Source organism: Simochromis diagramma, unplaced genomic scaffold, assembly GCF_900408965.1.
Source record: "Simochromis diagramma unplaced genomic scaffold, fSimDia1.1 OVJJ01000606.1, whole genome shotgun sequence".
NCBI lineage: Eukaryota > Metazoa > Chordata > Actinopteri > Cichliformes > Cichlidae > Simochromis > Simochromis diagramma.
In genome coordinates this window covers 712,476-730,999 of record NW_024387233.1, presented here as the reverse complement: position 1 = coordinate 730,999, position 18,524 = coordinate 712,476, and the positions used below count along the sequence as shown (strand labels likewise).

Below are 18,524 nucleotides of genomic sequence, written 5' to 3'. Positions count from 1 at the left end.
TATATTCTTACCCATTCTTTAAAATGACACAAATTTATGAATTTACTTTTTTTACTGTAACATTAAAAATTGCAGGAATGGTTGTGTCCTTCTGGAGCAAAACAGACTCACAGAATATTGTAAGACAATAGAGCCCATTTAAAACACATTTCCTGTGAGTTACAACAGAAGTGGCACAGCACTGACACTGATAATTACCTCACGATGAACAGCCAAATAAACAGTAACAGGTCTGACAGTTTGACCCAGAAGGTGAACTCTTCTGACATTTTGCTTTTCTTGTGATCAGATGATGGGAGTAATGTTGGCTCTGCATGCTGTTTGTGGACACAGCCAGTGAAGTTTAACTTGCTAAACTTGTGTTGGGATAACTAACTCCATAAGCTAAGATTTTGTAATCGCGGCTCGATCGCTTCACAACATTCATGATCTTCTCTTAAACTCTTTTTCTTTCCATCCTGTCTTGCAGCTCTATTGTCATCATCCTTTCCTGAGTATTGCCCTCTCTTTGAAAAAGGAAGAAGGGGCTCAGAATTGATGTAATCCTGCCCCCACCTTCAACCCAAGTATGTGTGGTAGTCACTGCTACCACACATACATGTCCTGAACCACGCTCACATACTTCTCTGTCACTTCTGACTTCATCATGCAGTACCACAGTGCCTCTTTTTGCACCCTTTCATGTTTTCACTAGATCTACAAAGACAGTGAAGCTCTGACTTTCTCAGGAAATTAAAGCTGAATTCTGTGAAGCCTGATCTCAAGCTTTTTAAGTTTGACGCAGCATCCAGAAGAACTTTTGTTCAGATCCCCTGTTTCTCCCACTGTGTTCAAATGAACCCTGTCAGGGTAATGTCCCATTGGTCTGCCACTTTTCTCACAGGAGGACACTTTGTGGGTCTTTTGATGGCTCAATAGACTTTTGTAATGGATGAAAGACTTTCCACACTGATCACATACAAATGATTTAACTCCAGAGTGGGTGCGCTGATGTGATTTTAAGCTAGTCATACGAGTAAAAGCCTTTCCACAGTCACCACATACAAATGATTTAACTCCAGAGTGGGTGCGCTGATGTGATTTTAAGCCAGTCATGTGAGTAAAAGACTTTCCACAGTCACCACATACAAATTGTTTAGTACCAGAGTGGATGCGCTGATGCAATTTTAACCTTTCAATCTGAAGAAAAGCCTTTCCACAGTCACCACATACAAATGATTTAACTCCAGAGTGGATGCGCTGATGCATTTTTAACCTATCAATCGCAGTAAAAGACTTTCCACACTGATCACAGACAAATGATTTACCTCCAACATGGATCATATAATGTCTGTTAAAGTGAGTTTTTAGAGTAAAAGACTTTCCACACTGATCACAGCTGAATGGTTTCACACCGGTGTGGATCAGCTGATGTCTTTCTAAGCTGCATCTATGAGTAAAGGTCTTCCCACATTGATCACAGCTGAATGGTTTCACCCCTGTGTGGATCAGCTGATGTGATTTTAAGTGACCAATCTGATTAAAAGACTTTCCACACAGATCACAGTTGAAAGCTTTAACTTCAGTGTGGATGACCTGATGTAATTTTAAGCTCCATCTATGAATAAAGGTCTTCCCACATTGATCACAGCTGAATGGTTTCACCCCTGTGTGGATCAGCTGATGTGCTTTTAAGTGACCAATCTGAGTAAAAGACTTTCCACACTGATCACAGCTGAAAGCTTTAAATTTCGTGTGGACGACCTGATGTGTTTTTAAGCTGGATCTATGAGTAAAGGTCTTCCCACATTGATCACAGCTGAATGATTTCACCCCCGTGTGGATCAGCTGATGTGATTTCAAGTTAGAAATCTGAGTAAAAGACTTTCCACACTGATCACAGCTGAATGGTTTCACACCGGTGTGGATCAGCTGATGTCTTTCTAAGCTGCATCTATGAGTAAAGGTCTTTCCACACTGATCACAGCTGAATGGTTTCACACCGGTGTGGATCAGCTGATGTGATTTTAAGCTACCAATCAGAGTAAAGGTCTTTCCACACTGGTCACAGCTCAAGCTTCTCTCCTCCCCGTTGGCGCGCTTGCGTCTTCTGGGCTGCTTCATAGCAGGAAAAGTCTTTTCCACAGGGATCGCCGCTGGCTCATCTTTACTTTCTGGTGCTGGATGTTTTTGGTTGATGTCATCCATGTGCTGAGGTTTCGGCCTGCTTTCACTTCTTTCTCCTGTAATGACAAAGAACCCAAACAGTGACATCAGGTCTATACCTTCAGCTCATCCACAAGTGCCCCCTCTTACCTCACAAAGATAAACAGTTTCACCATCTTCCAAACGTCTCAGGTGCCTGGGGACGCTATGCTGTGGTAAACATTCGAAGTGAGCTCATTTTGGGGATAAAAGTAGTAAAAGTTCAAGATTGTGAATAAAATTTTGGCTTGTGTGACTTCAAAGTTTTTTAGTTTTTACTTTGTTCAAATTTGAAAAACATCACACTTACAATGTGCAGTTCAGGTTGTATGTGTGAGAGCTGTACAACCAAATCCACACTGACTCAGATTTCCCTCTGATTAACCACGAGGGTGACACAGTTATCAAAGTCTGCAGACAATGTCAGCTGCAATCAACACCTTTGTGGCGGAGGTGTGGTCCGGGGCGCGGCTGCAGGGGAGGAGTGGTGCAGTGAGCTCGACGGGGCGGTGCTGGTAAGAACAGCTGATGGCGATTTTGGACTGATGGTGGTTTTCCTTCCTTTTATATAGTGAGGCGGAGAGGAGTGGAGGAGCGCTAAGGGAAAAGAGAGACACATCAGCTGGGATCGAGAGCTGTCAGTCTGTGCGTCATATTGTCTGCTGTGTAAATATCAATAAATGTGGTCCTTGGCAATACGGATCTGCGTGTGTGTGTGCGCTTGGGCCTGGTATACTCCACAACCTTTTATTATAATGCACAGGTGATGTTGTGGATAGGCGTAGCTTTGGGTCACGTGGTGCCGGTAATAGTAATAGTGATTGCTATATCACCTGTTCACATCCCGAGGGAATTTTTGTGAATGAGTGGGTGATGGAGGAAGTCGACCATTGCTGACCGCTCAAGCTTAGAATGTTTTTTTGATCACTGTTTTTCTACAGATTTTAAGGATTTGATAACAAACAAAGAAGTTTTTAATCTGGAACTTTGACATGCGTTTTGAACTGCGGGCGCGTCAACATTATTCCCCTATTCAGCTGCTCGGCAACTCAAAGGCTTGACAGTCGCCAATATTTGTCAGCAAAAACGTGCGACGGCAATGGAGCCTCCCGCAATCAGCGCTGAATAAATGCCGACGCGAGCCCACACGCCATCGCCACTACACCCATAAAATCGGCTAGTCTGACAGATAAGGAGAAGACGACAGTGGTATGTAAACTGTGTTATTGTGCTGCGTGTTGTTTGTTTGAATGCAGTTTGGATTCTGACCATACGAAGATGTTTTTGTGACATGCCCACCGCTACGTTTGCTGTTGGATTTGGTGTGTGTGTGTGCTGTGGCTCTGCAGGCATTCAACTGAGTTTGAAGGAATCGCTGTTGCCTTTGTTTTGGATTTTGGCATGCTGCTTATGTTGAATGCTTAAAATGACTGGATCGCAGGCTGCATCTGTTGTTGGAAAAACTGAAAAGGATAAAAGATTAATTTCCCTCACTGAGAAAGCTCTTGCAAACAAAATTGAAACCATCCAAACAGATCGGAAAAGGCATGTAAACAAAATAAAAAGTGTTATTATGGCACTTAAAGAGCTAATGAAAGGTGATAAAAATCATTCACAAGTCAAAAAAACAGTTTGATGAGTTAACACACCTGTTTAAGGATGCCAGTGCATTGCATGAATCTTTACTTTCTCTAATCTCATTTGATGAGAAAGATAAACAAAATACATGGTTCTCAAGCATCGCTAAATACAATAAAGGGTTTATGGAGGATGTTAAGATATGGCTTTCTGAAACGTTCGGGGAGGCCATCATCTGACAAAGCACAGTCACAGGAAACTTCCCTGGGAGGAGAAGTGGAGGTGCGAGAACACATTGGAAAATCAAGATGGCGGCGCGCACGGGTGCAGCTCTCCAGTTTGGTGCTCATTTTTACTTTTAATGTGGATATTTTTTAATGTTTGCAACACCGCCATCTCTTACAGTCGCCAGAACCTAATTGACCTAGGTTTTAAATATAGTTTGTCTGTTTCTGGCGACTATCAGCGAACACAAAACATCCTGGAGGAGATAGCGAGACCGCCGGGGTCACCGTGGATGGTCTGCCCGCCCAGCAAGCGTAGAAGGCGACGGAGGGAAAGAAAGAAGAGGGGATGCCGGTCGGGCTCAGACGCTAGGCTACGCAAACATCCACACCGGCCAGCACTTCCGAGCCTTTTCCTATCGAACGCCAGATCCATCACCCACAAATTGGACGAATTGGAGCTACAGATAGCCACCACGAGCTTTGCACGTAACTGCAGCATTATTCTTATTACGGAGACGTGGCTTCACCCGCTGATTCCCGACGCTGCAGTCGAGTTAGCAGGCCGCACGCTACACCGGCATGACAGAAACAGCAACTCAGGTAAAAGCAGAGGAGGGGGGCTATGTGTTTACATGCATAACGAGTGGTGTTGTAACAGCAGGATCATTCACACACACTGCTCTCCTGATTTGGAGGTTCTGGCAGTCTCGTACAGACCTTTTTACATCCCGAGGGAGTTTAGAGTAGTCATTGTGATAGCTGTTTATATACCGCCGGATGCTAACGTTAGCACGGCTCTCAGCCTCTTGCTCAACACCATAAACAAACAACAGCTTGCCCACCCCGATGGGGTTTTTATTGTCGCCGGCGACTTTAACAAAGCGTGCCTAAAGACTGTGCTTCCTAAATTTGCCCAGTTTGTGGACTTTGCTACCAGAGGAGAACCCACTTTGGACCATGTCTATAGAGATTGACAGACCACGTGACTTTCGCGCATTGCATGCCGGGAACTCGTGGCAAAACAATCCAAGTACCGCATTAAATGCAAGCATTTGCAGCACCGCAAAACGTTCATTCTTCGGTTCCAATAAATTCTTGCTTTTTCTTTGCCCCCCAAAAAGGTATGTACAAAACGAAGGAGAACAATCCCGGTCCGTACAAAGACAGACTTGATGAAAAGTCAAAGAAAAGATACGAGGAAAAAAATCAAACCAGTGAAAGGGTTAGACCCTTACGAGCACACAGAGGGACAAAATACGTTAGCATGCTGCCCAACTTTCACCACGCTCATATTTATAATTATACGGTTCTTGGAGTGAGTGCATACACTCGTGAAGTTTAGTACCGTATTTTCACGACCATAAGGCGCACTGTGCTAAAAGGCGCAGTCTCAGTTATGTGTGCCCTTACTGTATTTAACACACACATAAGGCGCACTGGAACATAGGGCGCATACAAGTACCGTATGCGTATTTAAAAATAAAGCGGGAGCAAACCTGAATTCGGTACCTTACTCACATTTTTATTACCAGTAATCGTCATCATCAACAACACACAAGCATACAAGTGTGCGTATTTAAAAATAAAGCAGGAGCAAAACAAAGTTTGGTACTCACATTTTTATCATCAATCAAACCCATCGAAGTCCTCATCCTCTGTGTCTGAATTGAACAGCTGCACTAAATCTCCATCAAACATGCCAGGTTCACTGTCTTCACTGTCAGAGTCACTTTCCGTGCCGTGCGGCTCCTCGGAAACGATGCCGGCTTTTGCGAAAGCTCGAACAACAGTGCCAGCAGACATGTTAGCCCAAGCATCTACAATCCATTGGCAAATTGTGGCGTAACTCGCCCGGCGCTGCCTTCCACTCTTAGTGAAACTGCGTGGAAAAAAACCACCTGGTCTCCTTACATACACCTCCCTCAGCCAGTCTTTCATCATTTCCTCATCCATCCAGCCCTTTTCATTTGCCTTAATGATGATTCCTGCTGGAAACTTCTCTTTAGGCAAAGTCTTTCGCTTAAAAATCACCATAGGCGGCACTTTCTGTCCATTAGCATGGCAGCCAAGCACAACAGTAAAAGAAGACTTTTCATACCCCGTTGTGCGTATCGCTACCGTGCTGGTCCCCTTCTTCTCCACAGTGTGACTCACCGGGATGTCGAAAGTGAGCGGGACCTCGTCCATGTTTGTGATGTGGCTGGGCTGGATGTTTTTGTCGCCGATGTGTTTGCTGCAGTAGGAGCGGAAGATGGCCAGCTTTTCCTTATAATCCGCTGGAAGTTGCTGCGCTACCGTAGTCCTGGTCCGGATGGAAAAATGGCACCGTTTCATAAAACGAAAGCACCAAGACGGACCTCCTTGGAAATGTTCAATGTTCATCTCTTCAGCTAGTGAAACTGCTTTTAGCCGAATGGTGACCGTCGAAACGCTTCTCCCGCTCGCTCTTTGCTCGATGATCCACCGCTCGAGTCTTTCCTCCAACTCGGGCCACCTCGCCTTATGTCCGCGGAAACTCAGCTGCGTTTTCTTGACCTGCCGGAGCTTGTTTTCCAGCTTCCTCCATTTGCGAACCATCGATTCGTTAATCTTAAATTCTCTCGCCGCTGCTCGCTTTCCATGTTCCTCCGCGTAGCTGATTGCCTTCAGTTTAAACTGTGCTTCGTAAGCGTGTCTCTTTGCCATTTTCAGGGTTGTTAAAACAACGATGTCCTGCATAATGCACATACCTGTTCTTTTATACAGGTATGTGCGATTGTCCCGGTATATACGATCAACGCCCACACTTCACCCTTTAACGTTCTCATGGTGTTCTCTACTACGTCCTCCTTACAACACATAGGGCGCACCGCGCTATAGGGCGCGCCGCACTTTTTGAAGAAAATCTAAGACTTTTAAGTGCGCCTTATGGTCGTGAAAATACGGTAACTTCAGGTCACTGCAACAAGCCCAGGTACAGTTTACCGACGGATGGGTGCAGGACCTTGAAATGCACCGTGTAGAACGAAAGACCATCGTACGTATCATAAGTTTACCAGTCTTACAAATCGTCTTCATAAATACACATTCGTTAACCGTTTATTAATAGGACCTTTGAGCTCAACAATAATTAATTAGTAGTGGAAATAATTTCTGGTACGCATCACAGAAATGTAGCAGTGACAAATATTGTATGCTGTAATCGTACTGGGCAATTAGTGATACAAAACAACTGTTTTATCCTGTGAATAAAAGTATATGTTTTTGTCAATGTACCATGGTAATAACAGAAGCGAAACGCAATATTGTGTCAGGACAATTCACTATTTATGCACAATAAACAAAGGAGCATAGCGCGATAATTTCTGTTCAGCGCCAGACTTGCTTGTAACCTATATCACTAATTATGTTAAGAAAAATGACGCATTAACTACAACAGCAGACTGACCTTTGTGGAAATGCTTGGAGCAGACTAACCTGTGAGCTGGAGTGTTCTGGGACGTTATATTTGGTCTTTGAATGGCTGCAATCCAGTCGCCTCTTTGTTACTTCGGAAACATGGCTCGAACAATTTCTCTTCAACGACGTAATCCGATAACAACCGATCTCTTTACCCGTCGGCTTCCCGTGGCTGTCATGCGACCGGCTATTGCAGTTAATAATACAACAGCTTCTTGCCATTTTTTGTGTTTCTTTTTATCGCTGTATAACCGATTTCAATTGAAAGCCTGCGTGCGCTAGTACCTCTTGCCACGAGTTCCCAGAATTCTTTACGGTTTTACCCCTGAATGACGTCACATTTTCAATCTCTATTCAAACATCAGGCATGCTTTCAGAGCGACACCCCTCCCCCACCTGGCTGGATCTGACCACCTCTGCATGTCCCTCACCCCCACCTACACCCCCCTGCTGAGAAAAATAAAGCCCCAGACAAAGACAATAAAAACCTGGCCTGAAGGAGCCCTTTCTCAACTGCAGGACTGCTTCTCAACAACTGTATGGGATTTATTCTCCAGCCACAACCTCCAGGAGTACACGGACACTGTACTCTCGTACATCAGGAACTGTGTTGACAATGTCACCGTCAACAAAAGGGTCAGGGTGTTTCCAAATCAAAAACCCTGGATGAATAGCAAAGTGCAATCCCTCCTAAAAAGCCGCAACACTGCCTTCAAGTCAGGGGACAGGGCTGCATATAGGGCGGCCAGGGCAGACAGGAGTAGAGGAATCAGAAAAGCTAAGGCTGCCTATAGGAGGAGGATTGAAGATCACTTTGCTGACAACGACCCCAGAAAAATGTGGCAGGGGATCAATCACATTACCAACTACAGAAGCAATAACCAAGCGACATCTAGGACTGATGCCTCGCTGGCTGAGGATCTAAACCGTTTCTTCGCCCGCTTTGAGACGACCAGGCCCCCAGCTGCCACACCACTTCCACCCGCCCCCAGCACTGGCACACTAACACTCAGGGAGCATCAAGTGAGGTGTGTTCTAAGGTCAGTGAATCCCAGGAAGGCGGCAGGTCCTGATGGAATACATGGAAAGGTTCTCAGAGCATGTGCTGACGAACTGACCGGAGTCTTCACTAAAATCTTCAACCTTTCCTTGTCATCAAACACCATCCCGCCCTGCCTCAAAACCTCCACCATCATCCCCATCGCCAAGAAGACAGCTGTGGCCAGCCCAAATGACTACAGGCCTCTTACACTTACGCCTGTAGTGATGAAGTGCTTTGAGAGACTGGTCTGTCAGCACATCAGGGCCGGTCTGCCTCCCACTCTGGACCCCCACCAATTTGCCTAGAGGACAAATCGATCCACCGAGGACGCTATCACCATAGCGCTCCACACTGCGCTGAGTCACCTGGAGCACCGAGGAAGCTATGTGAGAATGCTCTTCCTGGACTTCAGCTCAGCATTCAATCATATCATCCCGGAGATCCTGGTCCAGAAACTGTCTCACCTGGGACTCTCCACCCCCATCTGCCTCTGGATCAAGGACTTCCTGACAAATAGACCACAGTCTGTCAGACTCGGCCCCCACCAGCACCATCACACTCAGCACCGGGTCTCCACAAGGATGTGTTTTGAGTCCCCTCTTGTTTATGCTCTACACATCCGACTGCTCCCCTACCCATCTCTCAAACACCATCATAAAGTTCGCGGATGACACCACTGTGCTTGGACTCATCTCAAGGGGGGATGAGTCGGACTACAGAGATGAGGTCAACAGAATGACTAAGTGGTGTTCAGTTAACAACCTCCAACTGAACACCACGAAAACTAAAGAACTTATCTTGGACTTCAGGAAGGACAGAGCAGACCCGGCCCCACTCTACATCCACGGGAACTGTGTGGAGAGGGTACACTCCATGAGGTTTCTGGGCGTGCACATCTCTGATGACCTCTCCTGGACTGCAAATACCACAGCGGTGGTTAAAAAGGCCCAGCAGCGTCTCCACTATCTGAAAGTGCTCAGGAGGAACAACCTGGAGGAGAGGCTGCTGGTGACATTTTACAGAGCCACCATAGAGAGCGTCCTAACGTACGGCATAACATCATGGTATGCAGGATGCTCAGCTGCGGACAGGAAAGTACTGCAGAGGGTCATCAACACAGCCCAGAAGATCACTGGCTGCTCTCTGCCCAGCCTGGAGGTCACTGCAAACTCTCGGTACCTCAGCAGAGCTGGCAATATCATCAAGGACCACTCTCACCCCAGCAACCAACTGTTTGAACTACTACCGTCAGGCCGACGGTACAGGTCACATAAAACCAGGACAAACAGATTCAGGGATAGCTTCTTTCCCAGAGCTATCACCGTAGTAAATAAGCACAAAAACAATTGAACCTTAGCTATTCCATACAGTCACTGTCATTATATTATGCTGCTATTCATGCTGTCATTATATTAATGCTGCTATCCTGTATATATTGTACATACTATTGTTTGAGTACTTACGATTGTTTTTTTTTTCGTACTTTTTATATTTTACATTTATATTTATTATTGAAACTTGCACCAAGGGAGTGGCACTCCAATTTTGTTGTACTCTGTATAATGACAATAAAGGCTATTCTATTCTATTCTGAAAAGAACCTCAATCATCTCTTAATCCCCAGAATGATGTTAATGATGACGTGTCGCCATCCGACAGTGTGTCAAATAAAGGCAGTAGGTCAAGCTCAAGAGTATCATCTACTTCATCTGCACGTCTCAGGGCAGAAGCTGAAATGGCCGCCTTGCTCGCACATCAACATGTGCTGAAAGAAAAACACTCTCTTGAAGAACAAGAGGAACTGAGGAGAAAGAACAACTTCAGCTTGAAGCAGATATAGCTGCAACTGTTGCAAAGGTGAACGTGCTAAGAACTGGATCCACTATGCGGAGCGTCACTTCACGGAAATCTAATGGAATGGAATCATATTTTAAAACAAAGGGAAAACGGCCTTGAAATTCTTAATGCGGATGCAGAGACTTTTGTTCCACAGACGCTTACAAAAGGAAATGCAATCACTGGGAATGCAGAGCTTCAAGTAAAAACAGTGCAACAGAATATGAAAAAGGAAAGGCCTGCACCAGCTCTTATGGGCCTTCTGACGCTTTTGGATCAATTCCACCTTTGCCTAAGCCACAAGCTGCTCATCCAGTAGCCAATGAAAATCTGTTGTCCATTATGGAAAAACAAAATGAATTAACTTGTATGTTGGTCCATCAGCAAAGTCTTTCTTCACTGCCCAAAATGGAGATTCAAACCTTTGATGGTGACCCTTTACATTTTCAGGCTTTTATGCGCTCGTTTGAACAGGTCATAGAAGCAAAGACTGGCGATGCTGGCGACTGCCTGCATTATCTTGCAAAGTACACCAAGGGGCAGCCCAATGAACTTGTTAAAAGCTGTCAACATATGTCTGGAAGTGCTGGATATGTAAAGGCAAAGACTCTGCTGTATGAGCACTTTGGGAATGGACATGTGATTGCATCTGCTTGTTTGAACAAAGTTCACTCATGGTCACTGATTAGATCGGAAGATGGAAAAGCTCTTCAGGCATATTGTTTGTTCTTACGTGGATGCTGCAATGCAATGGAAGAGATTAATGATCTCTCTGAATTAAATACACCTGCCAATATGCTTGCTGTGATTAGAAGACTGCCATATAAGTTAAAAGACAAATGGCGAACAGTACCATGTGACATTCAGGAGAGGCAACATCGCAGAGCCGCATTCATTGACATTGTTTCCTTCCTTGAGCGTAAAGTTAAAATTGCAACAGATCCTGTCTTTGGAAATCTATGTGACATTCCAGCAACACATCTAACAGCCAAGGGCAGCAATGGAGGGAAACGTTCTCCACATCTAAGAGCTAAAGGAAGTAGCTTTGCCACAACAGTCTCTGATGTTGAGAGACAGCACTGTGAAGGCTTGTTTTTTTCTGCAAAGGCAGACACACACTGGAGTCATGTGCTCTGCTTGATAAGAAACCTCATAATAAGAAGATTTCTTTTCTTAAAAAGAATAGCATCTGTTTTGGCTGTTTGTATACTGGGCACATAAACAAAGAATGCAGAAAACGCCTTTCATGTAAAATCTGTGGTCTCTGACATGCAAGTATACTCCATATCCACCACAAAGAGAAGAATGAAGTCAAACCTAATAATGAGGCAGATAACATTCCTGTTACGATCCAGACTAGTGGTCTTACTGGGGCCGGTGAACAGGACTGTAAGCTTGCCATTGTGCCAGTTAAAGTAAAATCAAAGAGAGGTCAAAGAATAGTGGAAACGTATGCCTTTCTGGACCAAGGGAGTTCAGCATCCTTTTGTACAGTGGGTCTTATGGACAAGCTGAATTTTTCTGGGAGGAGGACAAAGATTCTCCTGCGCACCATGGAACAGGAGAAAGTGGTGGACAGTTTCATTGTACCTGAACTTGAAGTTGCTGGATTGGACAGTGACATGTACTGTGATATGCCTAACCTCTTCACTCAGCATAAAATGCCTGTAGATATTGGTAACATCCCAAATCAACAGGACCTGGATGACTGGCCACATTTGAAGCATGTTCATTTGCCAGAAATTAAGGCCAATGTGGAGCTTTTGATTGGCATGAATATGCCCAGAGCTCTAGAACCTTTGGAGGTCATCCGGAGTGTAGGTGATGGACCTTTTGCCATTAGGACTGTGCTTGGCTGGACAGTGAATGGGCCACTTAATCGAGAATGCTGTGGAAGGCCAGGATGTTTGGCAACAGTTACTGCCAACAGAGTTTCTGCTGTCAACCTGGACAAGCTATGGAAACAGCAGTTCAAGATGGACTTTCCAGAGAGCAGCGATGATGAACAGATGGGGCTGTCAAAGGAAGACTTGAAGTTCCTGGAATTGGCCAGCAAGTCGGTGACTTTGGGGGATTGGCACTACAGCATTGCCCTGCCACTGAAAGACCGAGACATAAGAATGCCTGACAACCGTGCAATCACTGAGCAACGAGCCTTAGGTTTGAAGAAAAGGTTAATCAGAGATAAAGACTTTCACAAAGACTACACTGCCTTCATGACAGATCTCATATCTAAAGGATATGCAAAGAGAGTGCCAGTCGCAGAATTAGAGCGCAGTGATTGGAAGCTTTGGTATATCCCTCACCATGGGGTTTACCATCCTACCAAGGGGAAGATGCGGGTCGTCTTTGACTGTGCAGCATCATTCCAGGGTGTCTCTCTTAATGCGCAGCTCCTGAGTGGTCCTGACTTAACAAACTGTTTGGTTGGCGTACTGACGAGGTTCAGAAAAGAGCCTATTGTTTTGATGTCTGACATCGAGGCTATGTTTCACCAGGTGCATGTGCCAGAGGAAGATGCTGACCTTTTGAGGTTTCTTTGGTGGCCCGGTGGTGATTTCAATCAGAGCATGCAGGAGTACAGGATGGGTGTTCATTTGTTTGGGGCAACGTCCTCTCTGAGCTGTGCTAACTACGCCCTGCGGAAATGCGCAGAGGACAACAAAGCATACTTCAGCCAGCAGGTGACTGACACCATTCTGTATAGTTTTTATGTGGATGACTGCCTTGCTTCAATATGCTCTGAAGAAGAAGCCATCAATCTTTACTCAGACCTCAGAGACATTTGCACCAAGGGTGGTTTCCACTTAACAAAGTGGATCAGCAATAGCCGCAGCGTTTTGGCAGTTATACCTGAGGAGGAAAGAGCAAATGAAGTTAAGGACCTAGACCTGGATTGTGACCTTTTACCTATTGAGCGGGCATTGGGAGTGAAGTGGTGCCTGCAGTCAGATGCATATAAGTTCTGCATATCCATCCCAAACAGACCATTGACTGGGAGAGCGATCCTATCCACAGTAAGCTCCTTCTATGACCCTCTGGGGTTCCTTGCTCCTGTTATCTTCACAGCCAAGAGAATCCTTCAAGATCTGTGCCAGAGGGGGATAGGATGGGATGATGCTATACCATCAGCAGTTGCTCAAGAGTGGAAAAGCTGGGTAGAAGAATTGCATCTGTTGAACAACATCAGCACGGGACGATGTTTAAAACCTTCTGATTTTGGACAGACGACCACTGCTCAGTTGCACCACTTTGCAGATGCGAGTGAGTGAGAAGGGCTATGGGGCCGTTACCTACCTGTTGCTGTACAACAGTCGCTCACAGATGCACAGTTCCTTCATAATGGGAAAATCCAGGGTGGCACCTTTAAAACCAGTCACAATCCCTCGCATGGAATTGACGGCAGCAGTGGTAGCAGTTTGCATGGATAGAATGTGGAGGAGGGAGTTGAGACTACCTCTCCTAAACTGTCTTTTGGACGGACAGCACCGCAGTGTTGAAATATATAAACAATGAGACTTCCAGGTTCCATGTTTTTGTGGCGAACAGAGTGTCAGAAATCCTCAAGGCTTCTAGTGCCTCCCAATGGAGGTATGTGAACACCACACATAACCCTGCGGACCTTGCCTCCAGAGGTATGAAGGCAGAGACCTTTTTACGTGACACTGAATGGATATCTGGTCCTGCATTTCTTAAACAGCCAGAGAACAATTGGCCTGTGAACCCAGAAAACTTGCAAGAACTTCCACATGAAGATCCTGAAGTTAAGGTGTCTGCTGCCATCGAGGTCTTACAAGCACACGATGATGATCATCCTCTGACCCTTTTAATCCATCGTGCCTCATACTGGACTCGTCTCATCAGGGTGATGGGTTGGATTTTGAGGTTCAAGACATTGGACGAGGAAGGGCTCCAAACTGCTCTTTGTGAAGTGGAGTCAATCCTCAACAGTAGACCCATTACGCTGGAATCCACTGATCCAAATTATTTGGAAGCATTAACACCAAACCATCTCCTTCTTCTCAAGTCCAACCCGTCTTTACCACCTGGCCTGTTCCGCCTGTTCTACGCACGTAAACGATGGAGGCAAGTTCAATATATATCTGACCTGTTTTGGAACAGATGGACTAAAGAGTACTTGCCACAACTTCAGCAGTGCCAGAAATGGGGAAGGATTAAATGCAACTTTGTTCCTGGAGATGTGGTCCTTATAGTGGATGATTCTGCACCTTGTGGTTCATGGATCATTGGGAGAGTCACCGGAGCTGCACCAGATGAAAAGGGGCTTGTGCGTCAGGTCTGGATTAAGACCTCAAACCAGCCATGTGTGCAGACCCGTCACAAAGATATGCCTTCTTCAGGAGGCCTCTGACCCATGACGATGACATTTTTGACACAGAGTGACATAACTAACTTTGAATTGACTTTAATGTTATGAGATGTACATCACAGACTGACTATATTTAGGCTAAGTGCTGGTAACCTCTGGCCTATGAATGACTGACCGTGTGCAGACAGAAGAAAAGAAATGAGAAAATAACTTTGGTGGACTTTTGAGTATGTTACGTTGTCTCACTGGGTGTCTGTGATGTGATGAAGTGTGTCTGTGATGTGATGAAGTGTGTGTTGTGAGTTATGGTGTTGGATGTGTAATTATTACTGTAAGAATGTAATAATTAGGGGCCGGAATGTTATGGATAGGCGTAGCTTTGGGTCACGTGGTGCCGGTAATAGTAATAGTGATTGCTATATCACCTGTTCACATCCCGAGGGAATTTTTGTGAATGAGTGGGTGATGGGAGAAGTCGACTTTTGCTGACCGCTCAAGCTTAGAATGTTTTTTGATCACTGTTTTTCTACGGATTTTAAGGATTTGATAACAAATAAAGAAGCTTGCAATCTGGAACTTTGACATACGTTTTGAACTGCAGGCGCGTCAACATTATTCCCCTATTCAGCTGCTCGGCAACTCAAAGGCTTGACAGTCGCCAATAGGTGAGTTATAATGCATCTCCACTAGAAGATGGTCCCCTGTTATCTACTTTTTCACAGGCAAGCGTGGGTGAGAGTCTACAGCATTCTACCCCCCAAGGACACGTAGTCTAATGCCTTTATTTTTCATGGCCATGTCCACTTAATACTGCACTATATGGTTATATGGCATTTTAGTTAATATACAGCATAGAATTGAGGCACTTCAAATATTTTCATCTCAACACCTCCTCCCTGGAGATAAGGAGTCTCACTATCTGCCTGATGTCTCATGGTGCCTGGGAGTGTCAGTCCAACTCACTCACAATACCCATCTGTGTGTGGAATAACATATTTGATGTTTTCCTATATGTAGAACAAAGTCGCACAAAATGTACTATAGATATTACTAAAGTGATATTGTCAAAACATATGATCAACACATAAAATAAAGAAATGTCCATCACAAGAGTTAGCAGCTTACACAAGAACAGAAAGAATATGAAAGAGAAGTGGAAAAGGAAAACAGAGGATTTTTAATGAAGTCATGATCACTCCACAGACATCACCTTCATATGAAGGGAAACAGAGAGTTTAACTCAAATGATAAAACATTAAGTTCCTGAGGCAGACAAACAGAGAGGCTAAACAGAAGGCAGAAATCAAACCAAAGTGAGCTAAGAGAGAGAGACCCTGTAGAAAATGATGAAGTTAAGCAACCAGTGTAGTTATAACTGACTTACTCTGGATCTCCTCTCAGACTCAGGAGGGGGCGAGCGGGCCGGCTTTGTAGTTGGAGTCGGACCAGCAGAGACAATGGGCTCACTGACCTCCACTTCCCAAGTCAGTCACCACGAGGACAAGTTCTTTGTTTAGAGATGATTTAATCCAAGCTCACCAACAACATCACTCAGCTGTCCTTGTCAGAACTGATAAAATAAAAGCAGTTACATTTAGAAACGTCAGTTTACTAAACATAAAAATATTGCTTTATTAGCCTCGCTCACATGTTCTGTAAAGATTAAATGACTTAAATCATCACGTGGTTTACAAAAACACATTGTTAATCTCAGCAAATAAGTGCGCATCCAGAAATAACTGTTTCATCTCGTTTGACATGGAAACTTAAAATTACAAAGAGACACTGAACGCACCTTCCTACCAGCTGTAAGCTAGCAGGAGAACGTACGTTCGTCTTCGCAGCTGCGATACATACCTGACAAAAAGCCGTTCATCAATTAGATTTAACACGACGCTTCTCTACAATACCTTGATGCGGGTTCTTCAAAAAGTGCCCATTTTTTTTAAACGGCGGAAAGACACAGCAAAGAGCACAGTATGCACACCCCTTCGTCTTCGTCTTCTCCCCTGCTTCTTCTTCTTCTTCTGCTTCTTCTTCTTAAATTCTATTGGCGGTTTGCAAACAATAAAATGGTGCGTTACCGCCACCAACTGGTATGGAGTGTCGACCCTCAAACCCTCCCCAAATGTTTACTCTCTTTTAAAAACTGGAATAAAGCCTGATAATTAGTGATGTGTCCTGTGTGTCGAAGCTTCGATACCTGTGTCGGGTAATCTCGGCGAGTTTTCGCGCCAGATTCAGTTCAGTTCAGTTCATTTTTATTTCAAACATTTCAAACATGTGCCTTCACGATCATTACAAAATATCATTCCATTATTTGTTTGAAAAGGAGTAGGCAGAAGTATTTACTTATTTGTCCCTACCCCCTCAAGTTCAATAAATTTATTCTAAATAAAATGGGCAGCAAAACACAGCTGATTTCCCCATCAGTGTTGTTGAACAGATTACGTACGTGTTACATAGTTACTTGAGCATTTATTGTTCGATGGAACCAGCAAGGAAGAGATTTTTTTTATCTCATCTCTTCTAATAAAGTATGCACACAGTACTAAATATCACGAATGATTAGTACCACAATATAAATAAACAACACTACATATCCTACACAGCAAATTCAAAAGTGTTAAATGTTTTGGTGTTAATGGTCTTCTTGCAAAAGTAGAGTTAATTTTACTCTAATCAGAGTCACATTCTTTTAATGTAACTCTGAGGTGTAAAATGATAGTAGTTAAAATCGAGTGTTAAAAATGAGTGTTTCGCTGTCAAATCTGGAGGTGTTACAATGGAAACATTAACTCTTGACCTCTTAACTCTGAACTCCTAGAGGGGCTATGACACCAACAGAGTAAATTCACAGACTCCGCCCCCAGCACGGCTCCAATCGAAGCTGAAGTGAAGCCGTTTCAGAACATTTTGCTCTACATATTTGAGTTGTTTGCCATGCTTGGTAAGTCATTTTTTTCAAAGATTGTTTCAATTATTATTATGAGCTTTTACTTCTGTGGCTCTTTGGAGTTGAGACAAAGCTGTGTGAAAGGCATTAGCCATGTTGCTTGGTGATAGCATAATATTCTGTTTTAGCTAGCTGAAAGGTATTGTTTGCGGGCAAATACCACAGCCTTGAAAAAAAGCTTGCATGTGAATTTTCAGTCAAACCTTTGGTCAAATACACCTAAAACAATGTCTAGAATGTGAAATGTTGGTATAATGGTGCTACTTGAAGCCTGAAAACGATCGCCCATAAAAAAAACAAAAAGCGAGCAAACAGCAGTAGCAGGCGTCCTGACTGGGTTCTACATTAGCATAGATCCCTCCAGAGTTTTGTGCACACGGTTTAGGTAAAAATTAAAAAGGTTGAGGTTTTACATTTAGTTCAGTATTACCTGTTGCCTGTGTCCTTGTCTTTTGGGAAAATACTTTACACAAGTAATGGCTCAAAGAGGATTCCTTTTTTTTTTTACTGTGCTGCAATTGTTTACTGGATTATTTGTGCCATTAATTAGTGTAAACTAATTTTTATTCAATCTCCGCACAGGATATGCTTGTGAAGATGGAATATGGGGGAGAGCAGAAGTGCGTTGAAGTTCCACAAAGGGATGAATGAAGGACATGCATATTGTATTGAAGAAATAAGTGATGAGAATGTTGTTATTTGCATTTACCATGTCAGACCTTTTGATAAACAAAATTCTAATGAAAGTGAGAACATGTATACTGTTACATCTTTCAGAAAATGTTTTGAAATTGTGGTGCACAGTTCAGAATAAATGTTTTTCAAAAACCATTGCATCTTTTTAGTAAATGTTTATTTCCAAAAGAAATTTCTAGAAGTTCAGAACAGTAAAATTCCTGCTTTTTAGAATGAATTAGAAGATAACTCTTACGT

General features: G+C 44.0%; 1 protein-coding gene across 4 annotated transcripts; it reads right to left on the bottom strand.

Annotated features, from left to right (window-relative positions):
• Positions 1-282: 282 nt before the first annotated feature.
• Positions 283-16,963, bottom strand: LOC120746931 (gastrula zinc finger protein XlCGF26.1-like). 4 transcript variants are annotated; one of them, XM_040052494.1, is made up of 5 exons: positions 16,493-16,963; positions 16,020-16,205; positions 2,495-2,781; positions 2,296-2,355; positions 283-2,222 (listed from the first exon to the last, which is right to left on the bottom strand). In XM_040052494.1, the coding sequence occupies exon 5, from the start codon at positions 2,185-2,187 to the stop codon at positions 733-735; it is 1,455 nt and encodes a 484-aa protein (XP_039908428.1). In that variant the 5' UTR covers positions 2,188-2,222; positions 2,296-2,355; positions 2,495-2,781; positions 16,020-16,205; positions 16,493-16,963; the 3' UTR covers positions 283-732. The 4 variants fall into 4 exon arrangements, with proteins under 4 accessions (XP_039908428.1, XP_039908427.1, XP_039908426.1 ...); XM_040052493.1 differs by having other exon boundaries at positions 2,296-2,781; XM_040052492.1 differs by lacking the exons at positions 2,296-2,355; positions 2,495-2,781 and having other exon boundaries at positions 16,493-16,955.
• Positions 16,964-18,524: the final 1,561 nt, after the last annotated feature.